Source organism: Pholcus phalangioides, unplaced genomic scaffold, assembly GCF_987345545.1.
Source record: "Pholcus phalangioides strain wild (caught in Gottingen) unplaced genomic scaffold, Ppha-v1.0 ptg000008l_1, whole genome shotgun sequence".
NCBI classification, from domain to species: Eukaryota; Metazoa; Arthropoda; class Arachnida; order Araneae; family Pholcidae; genus Pholcus; species Pholcus phalangioides.
In genome coordinates, this window is record NW_028301601.1 from 290,702 (window position 1) to 305,276 (window position 14,575).

The 14,575-nt window shown below is 42.3% G+C and overlaps 1 protein-coding gene and 1 pseudogene across 3 annotated transcripts in view; both read left to right on the top strand.

The window, feature by feature from the left end:
- LOC149083460 (ras-specific guanine nucleotide-releasing factor RalGPS1-like) overlaps positions 1–14,575 on the top strand; it is a 120,525-nt gene that overhangs the window by 51,279 nt on the left and 54,671 nt on the right. For all 3 annotated transcript variants that reach the window (XM_089233974.1, XM_089233975.1, XM_089233973.1), the window contains exon 7: positions 1,086–1,209. In XM_089233974.1, the coding sequence (XP_089090100.1) occupies positions 1,086–1,209 (124 nt within the window). The remainder of the gene's footprint in view (positions 1–1,085; positions 1,210–14,575) is intronic.
- LOC149083461 (uncharacterized) lies at positions 10,718–11,798 on the top strand (annotated as a pseudogene).

A 14,575-nucleotide genomic window follows, 5' to 3' on the forward strand; every position in this document is an offset into this window, starting at 1 on the left:
TTTTATGAATGAGAAATCCTACTCCTAGTTCTTCCATTATCTGTTCCTTTGTAACAAAATGCACATCCACTGGGAAGTTTGATTGTCTTTTCTTCTTATTTCACAGATGCCTAAGATGTCCCAATTTATTCTTTCCAGTTCTTCCAACTCTTGTAAACAATTTTCTGATAAAAGAGATTGTTCGTTATACGTGGCCAAGGTCGTCATCTTATGGCAGCCTGGTCCAACCCAGAGATTCTTAGCTCTTTCTGTCTTCATGTCTTGCTGGTCGCTGCCATAATCAGGGACACTCAGACTGCTTGGGACGGAGGGCCTTAGTTTATAGACAGATTTCATACTTCTTTTTAGAGGGTTTTTTTGCCATAATCCTCCATGCTGGCCAGTGTGGGTTGGAGGAAACCCATCCGCGTCCATTCACCATGTGTTAAACATGGCTACTTACGGACTGCACCAGGAGAAGGTACAAAAATTGGACCTTAAACCTTTACTCCTAAGCCCTGTGTTTACATGTGCTAATATTGCGGTAGCATTGGGAGTTCAAGCACCCACTTGACAATTTTTTTCCTTCGTGGGGAAAGAAATATAGAGCAGTCATTAGAGAAAATTCTTGAAGCAGGTTTTAAACCCACTTTTTCTATTTCACATGTGAATGGGGCTCTAGTCGATTCCTTCAAGTCCTCATAATGAATCAATTGAAGGGTCTTCTCCTAGTTAACAAGTAAAGGCTATTCAACAACTAAAATAATGCTATGAATTTTTTTTTTAATTTCAAAAAAAAAGTAAATTAATTTTTGAGGTATTTTTTTTATTATGCTATGATTATGTTGTGCAAGAGGATACCCCGTCCTACTTTTTCTAATTTTGTGAGTGAGAGCCCTGGCACACACACACCCATTACCATACTGCTTTGCATGCAGACAGGCAGGCACAAAGATATAATTTGGGAGTAAGGTTCTACATCAACCAATGTTCTGAAAGAACAAGCAGCGTACTTTGTTCAAGCTTGGTTGGACCAGTATGTTTGACCAGTTTTGTGGAGTTTTTTTTTTTGGTATTTATATGATTGTCATCTCTTTTCTCTGTAGCATTTGCCAAAGAAAGAAACGAGCACCTACTACAAACTGGCAGACATATTTTCAGACACCAATAATTTCGAGAAGCTACGAGAACACATGGGTAGTTTGAAACTGCCTTGTATTCCTTATCTAGGTAAGAATTTCATCCCATTTATGCAGCAGTATTTTTCACCATTTTAATCACTTTTTGTTGGAAAATTGTTAATTGTGATGGGAGAGTAGGAGAGCTGATGTAGGGTCCTTGCTGCTGTTGTACAGGTATGATATTATCGGTCATTACCTAACTTTATTCCTATCTGCTTTGGAGCTGTTTATTGGAGCAAATGAAATGTTTAAAGTATTGAAATATGTTAAAGTTACAAAGTTCTTGATTAAAAGAAATATAGAAGATCTGTGGTAAATATATAGACTTGAATCTCACCCATAGAGACAGTGCAGAGGAATAGCTGATCTATTTCTAGATTTGCTTGTATATGGAAAAAATTGCAGAAAGTATAGGAAGCTTAACTTAGGTATAACTTCAAATATTTCCAATGCATTATAGGAGGGCACTCATTTCCCCCTAATGAAAAAGCCATAAAATTATTTTTGTCTAAAGCCTTCAATTCTATGCTTAATTGTTTATTGAAAATATTGGTAGATGTTGTACCAACATACACTGATGGAAAACGAAATCCCAACACCAAGGAAAAATTTATTTAGAGAAATGAAATTTGGGCAAAGCAATTGTCTAGGTAACATATTTATTTGATTAAGGTTTCAAGTTCACAGGTTAAAGTAAGTGCGAGAAAATGCATTTCAAATGTGAAATGGTGGTACATTAATAACCACTGCAGTTGCCACGATTGTGAATGCAGGCATGCAAACGTGCATGCATTGTTTCATACAGGTGCTGTATGTCATTTTGTGGGATGGAGTTCCATGCCTGTTGCACTTGATCATTCAAATCAGCAACAGTTAATGCTGGTTGTGAATGACGCTGGATTTGTCTTCCAATAATGTCCCATATGTGCTAGATGGGAGAAAGATCTGGTGATCTCGCAGGGCAAGACAACATGTCCACTCTCTGTAGAGCACGTTGGGTGACAGCAGCAGTATGACGAGCCTTATCCTGTTGGAAAACACCCCCCCCCCCTTGAATACTACTCATGAATGGCAGCAAAACAGGGTCAATCACCAGTATGACGTACAAATTTTCTGTCAAGCTGCTAAGAATAACGGCGAGAGTGCTCCTGCTGTCATAGGAAATCGCTCCTCAGACCATGACTCCTGGTGTAGGTCCAGTGTATCTACGCCACAGACAGCTATGTTCCATGTGCTCACCTGGCCTCCTTACCAACGTACGACCATAACTGGCACGAAGACAGAAGCGGCTCTCATCTGAGAACACAAGAGATCCCCACTCCGCCCTCCAATGAGTTCTAATTCGATACCACTGACGTCACAGATGGCAGTGATTTGGAGTTAGCGGAATGAACGCTACAGGCAGTCTGGCTCAGAACTGTCCCCCAAGTAATCAATTTGTTACAGTTTGCTGTGTCACTCTGGGGACAGCAGAAGCTCTAATTTCTGCTGCAGATGCAGTAGGGTCACCACAGCCCTTTTTTTGATGAATACAGCAGTCTTCCCTCTCAGTAGTTGCCCTGTGTGCAGCTTGACCCCGGTTTTCTTGAGACAGTGCCTTCCCATGACCATTGCTGCCAATAATTATGCACAGTGGATACATCCCTGTCAAGTTTTTCCGCAATATCGCGGAAAGAAAATACACCACTTACATACAGAATACAATGTAGTTAGAATAACTGGGCATGAAAAAACATGATTTATGATCTAGCTGTCATTCATGGCCGATGTAAAGAAATTGCCTCTAGTTGTGATTTTGAAAAGGAAGAAAATTTCTTCGAACATGAAGTTTCCACCAAGAAAAGGGCAGGCCCAGAAAAATGGCTGAATAAATGAAAAGGGCATTCTACAATGAATCCAGAAAATATGGAACAAAAGGCCCTGAGCAGTATTGGAGAAACTGGCATTATTGGTATGGGATATGTTCAAACCCCACAAAACCGATGTCAAAGCCGAACATTGATTGTATAGCCTTTAGGTGTTAGCGTCAACAAGCTCTTCAAAGACTACTTGAGGAATTTGTGGATCGAATGGATGAGTTCTGATGATAAAGAAATTACAAAAAGTGGTGCCTTGTGTTCCCAAACCAAGTTGGTGAAGACTTCTGCTATTGGTCAAAGGCAATCGCCTGGTTTCTGTAAGGGGTTTTCATTGGCCTAGAGGCACAATGTCTGTCTGGAGAGTTGTGATTGTGTTATGTAATAAGTACTTATTCGGTGTTCAAGTGTGTCGTGGAAATCCCTGGTGAGGGAAAAGGTGAACACACGTGTTGCTTCCCGTGTATGTATTGATGTGTGGTTTCTCTATGGGAAGGCGAGGGGGGGATTGAGTGTAGGTGCACTCGTGACAGTGATTATGATTAAAGTTTCGATTTAAAAGTTATACAATAAGAGCTACTGATAAGAATGACTTGAAAATTTGCATGGATACTCCTGAAGCAATGGAAATTTCTTCGGCAAAAGAAAAGAAAAGTGCAAAATGTGCAAGTGGAGGATGCTGTACTTGGCAAGCAGTAGGCCTATAATCTATGTTGTGCAACCACATCATTTCGGCATTTCAACAGCATCAGTGTGTGGATAGCACAGATTTGCTATCAAGATGCACATTGCGTTACCAGCAAAGCAGCTGCTGCTGAAGAACCTTTTTGGCAATAATAGAATGACATGACACCTGGCTGGCTGCTAGTTCGCCTGACCTTAACCCTTGCAACTTCTGGCTGTGGGGAGGTACTTCAAAATGTTATGAACAGTGGTTGGATTGCAAACTTTGGTGAATTGAAAGCACATTCACATCATTACCATGACGCAGCCTGATCTGCTGAACAAGTATTTTTGTACGATTAAATAATCGACGTTTGGGTTTACCCAAAATTCAAAACGAATACGGCTATATGCTTTTCAGAACTATATGAAGTTCCTTCATCAGTAGCAGAAAAAAGAAGATATTGAAAAAAACTCCTTATAACGGGAATTACTCGCTGTTGTAGACAAGAGTCAAATTGAAAATGAACTGGCAACAAAAGAGCAAGAGGATGGAAAAAAGAAGAAAAATTGTGGAGCCAATCACAACCGAGAACATAATAGTGATGCTGATGGAGAAGAATAATTATTGTAGAAACTGTTGCCAGATTTTTGAGAAGGGTGGTATGCTAGATAGGTCGTTGACCAACTGTTTTGTGTTTTTGTTGATGTGGAATGATTCGAAAAAATCCAAGTCAGACGGTGAGGGATAGAGAAGTCAAACGGATGGAAGAGAAGTCAAATTTATGGTCAAAGGACCAGCGGTGTTGGGCTATGGATGAGCGGTTAAGGTCTTGATTGCTTACGTATCTTCTATGCTCATTTGAACGGTATTTTAGGGCACGTTTAGTTTGGCCTATATATAATAATCCGCATTGGCATGAAATGCTGTAGATGCCCCAGTTGTTGAGTGTGTCAATGGGACCTTTTAGTTGAGAGAAACTAAGTTTATTGACGGGGATGAAAACCACAGAAAAATTGTATTTTCGAAGGATTTTAGCGATGCGTTGGCTGGTTTTTGGGAAGAAAGTCAAAATGATCAAGTTTTTGTGTTCAGGTTTAAGCTTGGTTTTGGAAGTGCTTTTAATCAGTTGGCTGTGTAGATTATCAATGAGAGAGCTACGGTAGCCACGATCGACTGCTATTGCTCGACTTTACGTCAGAAGAGGCCATTTTTGTGTCAACAGGATTGAAGGTATGGAGTTTCTGCTCGAATTCAACTGAATTTCTCATAGTGTGTGTGTTATTGCAAGAGAGTGGTGAAAATATTGAGATGAGGTGTTTCGCAAGCTTGTAAGAGGCAGTGCCGATATTCGAGACTATGGGTCGGTGTGGAATATCGGGTTTGTGGACTTTGGGCAGTGGGTAAACCTGCCGCAAAACACAACTGATGGGGTGAGAGCTTTTTTCATGGTTTGAGATAGAATCTGACAAGATTTTATGGCTGACTTGACCGTGCTAAGTTCATGCGAGCTGGGGTCTTTTTGTATCCTTTGATATGGGCCATCATTAATTAGAGTTGAGGATTTCTCAACGTAATCCGATCTATTCATGATGACTATTTGCCTTCCTTTGTCAGCCTTGGTTATGGTTAGTTCTAACCCACGCAAGGAAAATATAGTGACGGCTCTCAAAAAAGCGCTAGACTTGGCAGGAAAGGACATTGTGATCAAGTCGCAGCTCAAAGCGAGAATTGCGGGGGGAGTGCATCAAATTGTGGAAGTGACAAAGAACAGGGCACTAGAGGCAGCGCTGAAAAAAGGGGTGGTCACTACTAATAAGTGGCACTCGAAAATTCTGAGCTTCATCCCGTCGCCACGCTGTTTGAGGTGCCAAGCCATGGGCCACCGGGCCACGCAATTCACAAGCCCGGCGAGATACGCCGATAGGCACGGAGCGAAGGACTGCCCAGGCGGAAGAGAATTACAATTGTCCAGATCAATCACGACAGTGGAAGATGTCAGGGACCGTACTGGAACCTACCCATTGATTAGAACTGTCACGTTCAGAAGATGGGTGAGGCCCCAGTGAGGAGCACCTGACAAAAATTAGGCGCCCAAGACACCCTAAAGTTAGTACAAAGATATGGAAACGGATGGCAGTGCAACGGTGCCTACGGCAGATAGGTGTCAGGAAACCTCACGTCCAGTTGACATCCAGACATCAGTAGCCCAGCCTCAAGGACTCAAGTTTCTGCAATTCAATGCAGATAGGGCCAAACGAACCACATACCTACTAGAGCAACAAGTAGCGGCTAATCAAGTAGATGTCCTCCTCATCCAGGAGCCGTGGACGGCGAGGGTGCACTACAAGGTATGCCGCAGGCGTGGAGAAAGTGGAAATCCCAGAACAACAAAGCAGCCGTAATTCTCTGCAATAAGAATATAGAAGCGGCCACGCTGAAGCTGGGTTAGCACACAGCAGCGATCAAAGCAAGGGTCAATGGCAAGGAGGTAGTCATCATGAGCGGCTACTCCTCACCGAAAGCCGAAATCCAGGAAACCCTTGCCGAGATCAGAGAGGTAGTTCTCAGCCAGTGGGGAGAACCAACGATAATCGGTACTGATTTGAACGGCCACCACTCAGACTGGAATTACAGGGAGGATGACGAGAGAGGTAGGTCGATCCGTAATCTGACGATGGAGCTCCAACTCCAAGTGGCCAGCAGGAGCAATGTAGTACCGACCTACGAGCACAATGAGAAGAGGGGGTGGCCGGACCAGACGTTCTGGAAGGACACCGGAGAACTGGGAAGATGGCATGTCGGAGATGAAGTCACCCATGGTTCTCACAAATACATCCACTTCCAGTGGCGTACGGAAGGTCTTGTACCCCCAAAACCCAGGTATAGCTCGTCCATCAAGAGACTGGAAAAATTTGTCAAGAGGGTGGCGGCCCAGATCCCTAAGCTCCTGCGAAGGATCATGAGAGCGGACAACGGAGAAACTCTCGACGAAGCCGCTGAAAAGGTCCTAGACTGCCTCAGAGAAATGGCGGACAAGACTCTGGCAAGGAAAGAACCACCAACTAAGAAAGTGGCACCTTGGTGGACGCAGCAACTCGAAACAGAGAGGAAGCACCTGCGAGCCAGACACAGGCGATGGAAGAGGGCGAAAGAAGAAGAACTCAAGACAACCAGGTGCATCGAATTCAAGAAACACCAGGCACAGTACACAAATATGCTCAGGAAAGCGAAGACTGAAGGATGGCGTCAGTACTGTGAAAAGGCCACGGATGCTTTCGGCAACGTCTACAGAGTGACGGCCAAGAGAAGAGAAAACACGGCCCAGATCATCATGAGAGAAGAAGACCAGACGATGGAAGAAGCCATAGCCAGGCAACTCAGAACCCTGTACCCGACTGATGAGGCGGAGCTGGGAAGAGAAGCAGATGAGGAGGAAGGAAGGGGCCAGAACCAGCAAGAGCCCCCCATTGGCCCGATGGAACCGAACATCACCCAGAAGGAAGTACAGCGGTCGCTGAGCAGGACAGGTAACAAGAAGGCTCCGGGCCCGGACGGGCTTACCGTGCCCATATTGAAGGTGATTAATGGCAAGCACCCGGAGCTCCTGACCACGCTTTACAACAAGTGTCTGGAGCTGAGGAGATTTCCCAAGGTCTTCAAGAGAGGAAAGGTTATTCTGATCCTAAAGCAAGGAAAACCAGTGGACGACATAAAGTCGTATCGTCCAATCACCCTGCTCCCACACGCCGGAAAGATTCTGGAAAGGATCCTAGTCCAGAGGGTGATGTACCATTTGGAGAGACAACAATACTTGCACCAGAACCAATATGGTTTTAGAATGGGGAGATCGGCGGACGAAGCACTCTGTGACGTTGTCGACAACATCAAGGAAGCCAGGACACAAGGAAAGCACGTGGCGCTGGTCTCCATCGACATCAAGGGCACATTCAAATACAAATACAAATACAACGCCACAACAGGCAAATTGCCCAACGAGTTGGCTGACCTAAGAACATCATGGATCCCCGAGCCATTTTTTGGAGGCCCTACCTACTACTGCTACACCACACATGCACTCCCCCCCCGCGGAACCCCCCAACGAACCCCCAATGAATCGGTACATGCGGGAATGTGCGTGTACGTGTAGTGCAACCTGACGTAAAGTTTGTTTCTGTGTAATGCTTGTTATGTGTAGTGCTGTCATCTGCCCCCAGTTTTTCTAACTATGAGTGAAGTGTTATGGTTTAATGATTTACCGTTGTAGGACTGTTGCTCTCTGTGGCGAGACTTTTTAACGGGGAGATCGGCTCGCATTTGCGCCTTGAAGTTGGGAACCACAGAAAACCAACTTCAGCCGACCACCACTGTGGGGTTCGAACCCGGATCCTCGCATCACGAGTCCGGCATTATAACCGGACTCGATGCACTTCGGTACACCAACCTGAGAAAGATCTTTGCCCAGATTCCCGCACCACAAGATCTAACACAGACTTTGATGCATCTCCTGAAAGACAGGAAAGTGGGCATGGAGCTGGGAGGTGAGCTCGTGGAACATGACCAAACGAGAGGTAGTCCGCAGGGCTCGTGCTCGGGTCCCCTTATGTGGAACGTCACGGTGGACGGCCTACTTAAACAGTCCTGGGAAGAGGGAGTACGAGTCCAGGCCTTTGCGGACGACATACTAATAGTCATGGCCACAGAGAAATGGAAAGAGATGGAAGAAAAGGCCACCAGGACTCTGGATCAGATGGCCAATTGGCTACACAACAACGATCTGGAGCCGGCAATCGAGAAGAGTTCTTACCTGTGGTACAGTTCAAGAATCAAGAGACCCAAGATAAGGATGAAGGGAACCAGGATCCCATGGAAGAAGACGATGAAATATCTTGGGGTCACTCTGGACAAAGACCTGGACTGGATATCACACGTAAAAACCCAGGGAGCCAAGGTGAACGCTAACCTTCAAACATTGGCGAGCATGGCAGGCCCAAGATGGGGACTAACGCAGAAGCTCAGAAGGATATTGTACGACCAGGTGGCTATCAAGATAATAACATACGGAGCTGCTGCGTGGTACCAGGACCCATCAGAGAAGCTTAAGAGGCAGCTGGACAGCCTGCAGGGAGGTTTCCTGCACCTTCTCACAAGAGCCTACCACAAGACGTCAAAAAAAGCAGCCATGCAGGCCATCGAGGAGTTCCCCCACTGAGTCTTCAGACGGAGTATGTGGCCAAAGCAGCCATGGTGACAAGACTCAAGAGGAACATTAGTCTGGGGGAGGCCCAATACCAGTGGAGTGAGCTAGAGCAGAGAAGGATAGGCTGGGATGTGCACCCTGCCACCGACATCCAGGAGAGCCAGATCATCACCCTGGAAGAAACGGGCCCTATCTCATACGAAGGAACCACTATATTCACAGACGGTTCTAAAACCCAGGATGGAACGGGTGCTGCCTTCGTGAGATACGAGGATGACGTAGTAACCCAGAAGTGGAAGCAGAGAATATTGACAGGGTGCACGATTTTCCAGGTGGAGCTCTTCGCTCTAAGAGAAGCGGTAAGCAGCTTGGAAAACACAACGACCCAGTCCAAAGTATACACAGACAACCGATCCAGCCTGGAAGCCATAAGAGACCCCCTCACGAGGACGCCAGGACCGTCCGCAGGGCTCTATTAAAAAATCCAAACATCCAATTGAACTGGGTTCGTGGCCATGTCGGAGAAAAAGGGAACGAGGAGGCGGACCGATTGGCCAAGGCAGCAACCTTGAACCGTACGATCCTCCTGGAAAAGAAGATTCCAGCAGCGACTGCAAAAAGGATAATAAAGATTCACATCCTTGGAGAGTGGCAGAAATTCTGGGACCACCCCGCCACACATGGGAAGTTAATCCATAGGGTCCTGCCCAAAATACAGTGGAGAGAGAGATCTTGGAGCAGAGAGAAGACGATATTCTTCTCAGGCCACGGGCCGTTCCCCACCCACTTCCTCCGCTTCGGGATCTCAAACAATGACAAGTGCCTGTGTGGAGGAGTCGGAAGCCCATTGCATTACGCAACAGAGTGCGAAAAGACCTCAGAGTTCCACCTGGTTAAGCCGCTCCCTCAGTTGGAGCATGAATGGTTCAAAAGGATGGAGAGAGATGGAAAAGCCCTGGAAACCATCAAGGACCTGGTTAAATTCCTAGAGGCCAACCAGGAACATCTCCACACCAAGAGGGATGAGACCATCCAGACTCCACATGAAACGCAACAACTGAGGAGGAGCGAAAGACTGAGAGCAAGGGCAGAAGCCGAAGACAGCGTCGATAGGGTACTCTTGCAGGAAATAGAAGAATTAGAAGACGAAGAATATGACACAGAGGGAGAGCAATCGGAGAGAGAAGAAGCGGTCGAAATATGGGAAGACTCGGACTCTGACTTCCAATAGGATGATCCAGTGAAAGAGTAATCAAGAAACAAAGTCCCAATGATCAGTGTTTAAACTGTGAAGCACCCAACCAAAAGCTGAGGAGCTTTTGAATAATCGAACAACCCCCTCCCCTCATGCTGAAGGACCTGACACCTGGTCGGACCAATGTGATACGAAGGGCTCACACTAGCCAACGAGGGAAGACATGGTCCAGGACCTGGCCTGGACACGGCGGAGGGCTCACCCGAGCCAACAAGCCAATGAGGGAAAACATGGTTCAGGACCTGGCGCTTGGCCACAGAGAGGAACGGGGGCTCGGGTTCAATAAAGCTGGAAAGGACATCAGAAGAGCTCATCGGAATAAATTGCATATTGTATAATAGAAATATTTAAATCTGTATATACTTTTTTTTTTTTTAAATGTGTTTTTATATTCAATGTTCATGTATTTTATATTTTATATGCATAATAAAGCACCCGACATTGCCCAGCCCCTCATCCGGGCAATGGCTAAAATTGACAATGGTCGATAGAGCCTGGGCGGTGCACGAAATGAAATGGTTAGTTCTAACCATACTTCTAGTTCTAGACCAGACTTACCGAATTCCATTTTTCCCAATTTGAAATCTCTGAACTGTTAGACCTTACTCAAGTCTGTCTCAACCAAAATACGTTCTCTTTCAACAAACAATTCTATCATATGACTGAAGGCCTTGCCATGGGAAACCCTCTCAGTCCTGTACTCAGTGACATCTACATGCACTATTTTGATACAAAACTCTTCCGTGAAATTAGTTTTCCTTTTTATATCAGATATGTTGATGATTACTTCGTTCTTCTTGACCGTAACGCTAACATTGACCATATTCTAAATACTCTCAATTCCATTGACCCTTGCATTCAGTTCACTATAGAGAAAGAAAACAATAACCAAATTGCATTCCTGGACGTATTGGTCACTCGCCATGAACAAACTTCCTCTACCACTGTATTTCGCAAACCGTTTGCTGTTTCTCTACCCCCTCACAACCTCTCTGCACATCCTCCATCACAAAAGTATGCCTCGTTCTACACATACGTGAAGCGAGCCATTAATATTTGCTCTTTGCCGACGTTACTCGATGCTGAACTGAATATCCTTAGAGCAATAGCAGTCAATCGTGGCCACCGTAGCTCTCTCATTGATAATCTACACAGCAAACTGATTAAAAACACTTCCAAAACCAAGCCTAAACCTGAACACAAAAAAATTGATCATTTTGCCTTCCCAAAAACCAGCCAACGCATTGCTAAAACCCTTCGGAAATACAATTTTTCTGTGGTTTTCACCCCTGTCAATAAACTTCGTTTCTCTCAACTAAAAGATCCCATTGACACACTCAACAACTGGGGCATCTACAGCATTTCATGCCAATGAGGATTATTATATATAGGCCAAACTAAACATGCCCTAAAATACCGTTCAAATGAGCATAGAAGATACGTAAGCAACCAAGACCTTAACCGCTCATCCATAGCCCAACACCGCTGGTTCTTTGACCATAAATTTGACTTCTCTTCTGCCAAAATCATCCAAAAATGTCCCTCACCATCTGAGTTGGATTTCTTCGAATCATTCCACATCAACAAAAACACAAACCAGTTGGTCAACGACCTATCTAGCACACAACCCTTCTCAAAAATCTGGCAACAGTTTCTACAATAATTATTCTTCTCCATCGGCATCACTATCACGTTCTCGGTTGTGATTGGCTCCGCAATTTTTCTTCTTTTTTCCATCCTCTTGCTCTTTTGTTGCCGGTTCATTTTCAATTTGACTCTTGTCTACAACAGCGAGTAACTCCCGCTATAAGGAGTTTTTTTTTTCAATATTTTCTTTTTTCTTCTTTGTTTCTGCTACTGATGAAGGAACTTCATATAGTTCTGAAACACGTATAGCAGTGTTCGTTTTGAATTTTGGGTAAACCCAAACGTCGATTATTTAACCGTATTATCAAACCCAAAAGGTAATCCATTTCTATTCTAAGTATTTTTGTACTTTCATCTCATAGCCAGAACACGGTGGACAACATATTTAATATTTCTTGAGTAAGTTGTAGTTATTTGTTCAATTACTTTATTTTTGTGATGTTTCCCAGAATTATGAAATTGTGCAAGGCTAATTAAGTTATCATTTTGTCCTGATTAGCTCTTGTTTTCATTCTGTGAGCAAATTTCCCATGTGTTGGATGAATACAGTGTCATTAATTTTAAATACTTACGTTTTTTTTTCCCCTTTGCCATACAAAATTCCATTGCTTTGGGAATATCCATGCAAATTTTCAAGTCATTCTGACAATGGCTCTTTTTTTTACAGTGTTTTGAAATCAGAACTTCAGTTATAATCACCCTGTATATATCGTCAATCATCACTAATTTTAATCTGCATTATTTATGCTTCATTAAATACATTATATTCTCCTAAATTTTATCACAGTTTTTATAAAATAGCTTCGTAATTAAGCATACTGAAAGTAACTGGAGAAAACACCTTTATATTATATGGTTAATAATAACTATAAGAATTTTCAAACACAAAGTAATTCATTGAGTTAAGCTATAAAATATTAAATTACAAAAGTTGGTTTTTGTTGAAATGTAAGAAATAATTATAGATTAATTAATATGGGAATAGTGTTAATTACATAAAAATATTTTAATTAATTATTATAAGCTTGAATGTTTTCAGAAATTTTATTGTTTTTAATGTTAATGGCATTCAAACCAGAAAAAAACGGTTTAAACCAAAAAACCAGGGTTTTTTTTTTATCAACCCTGTCAAAATCTAATGGCACAAATTTATTGTATTTATCAGTCAGAATTGTATTTATTTCTACCAATGCTGGATCACTGTCGTAAAAAAATTTGGGGTGCCTAAATTTACGGGAAAATACAGCAATGTCTTGCAAATTATGGCCACCCCCTATTCTTTCTTATCTGTTTGTCCCTTCGATGCAATTTTCACAGGGAAACATTTTCCTTCGAAGAACATGAAGTCAAAAGCCTTGATGAGCTGCTCTCAAAATTATGTCTAAGGCCAGTATTACATTATAAAAGTTTGATAAAGTCTCTTTTATAAAACTTGGCATAGATGTTTTATAAATTTTATGTTAAAATTTTTTGTATATATAATTTATTTTATAAAAAATGGACCTTATTATACTATATAAAAGATTTATATAAAATTGGTTTTGCAGAAATTTTTGTCAGTTAGTCTTTGTTAGTCTTGTGCTGCTGCTGGTAGTAGTTATGAATGAAGAAATTTTTTTTTTACAATTTGCTATAGGAAATTTATCATTTTCAATCTCTGTAGTGGCTTCGGTTTGAAAAAAAAAATGAAGCTTATGTGGGTGATTGTATTGAATGGAATAATTTGTGGAAGAAACAAATTTTTTTGATGCATTACATCTATGTCGTTTCAGCTCATATGTCATGGTAAAATCTCAAAGACTTGGGTTTTACCAAGGCGAGTTGGTGAAAGTCCAAAACACTCTTGTAAACGTTTTCATTTTGGATTTTTACCACGTCAAAGTCTGTTTTAAATTAATCAATTAATCATCATGAACTTATCAGTTCCTGATGCTTATTAGTTGATTCATAATAATTTAATAATTATAAACAAATAATGAATTAACAAACGAAATAACCACCATGATGAAATTTTGATGCTATTTAAGTAATTGATGCTCATAATTAATTTACTCCTACCAGTTAAAAGCATGTTTTAAATGAATTAATTAACCATCATTAACTTAATCCACTCATCTTTAATGATTAATAATTGTTCAATAATCATAATTACTAGTGTGAATGGCACTTAATACCTAATTAATGATGCTTATTATTGAATTTATAGTAATAAGTATTGAAGTCAAACTTATTTCGTCATGATGGCCCCCCCCCTTCTCGCCCTGACATACGGGGGTGCTGGGTGAGCTTCGCCTGCTGATTCACTTCCCCACGCAGTGAGCGAGTCATGGCCCCGTGCCCCTCTGGAAATGTTGGGACACTAACTAATGTCCTTGTGTACAAGTGAATCTAAACTTGGATACATCACAGCATTTAGGAAAACTAATAAGTTCATGATCATTTTTTCATTCTTTAAAACAGGTTTTTGCTGTTGAGAATAAATAAAATTATTTATTCATCAGTATTAATTTCCAATTACTATAATTTAATTGTTTAGTTATTAATTAATTAATAATTGTCAACAACTAATAAGTTAATGATGGTTTATTGACTGATTAAAAATGGGCTTAACTTGGTAATGAGTCCAAAATAAAAATGTTTGGAAGCATTTTTCGGACTTTTACCATCTTGCCTTGTCTCCAAGCTTTTACCTTCAACCGTGGCATATACATCGGAGTTGCACCTGAGGACCATGATGCAGCAACCAAATATTATATTGGCCCTTGAATATTAAGAAGTTGGCCACCCCTGTTA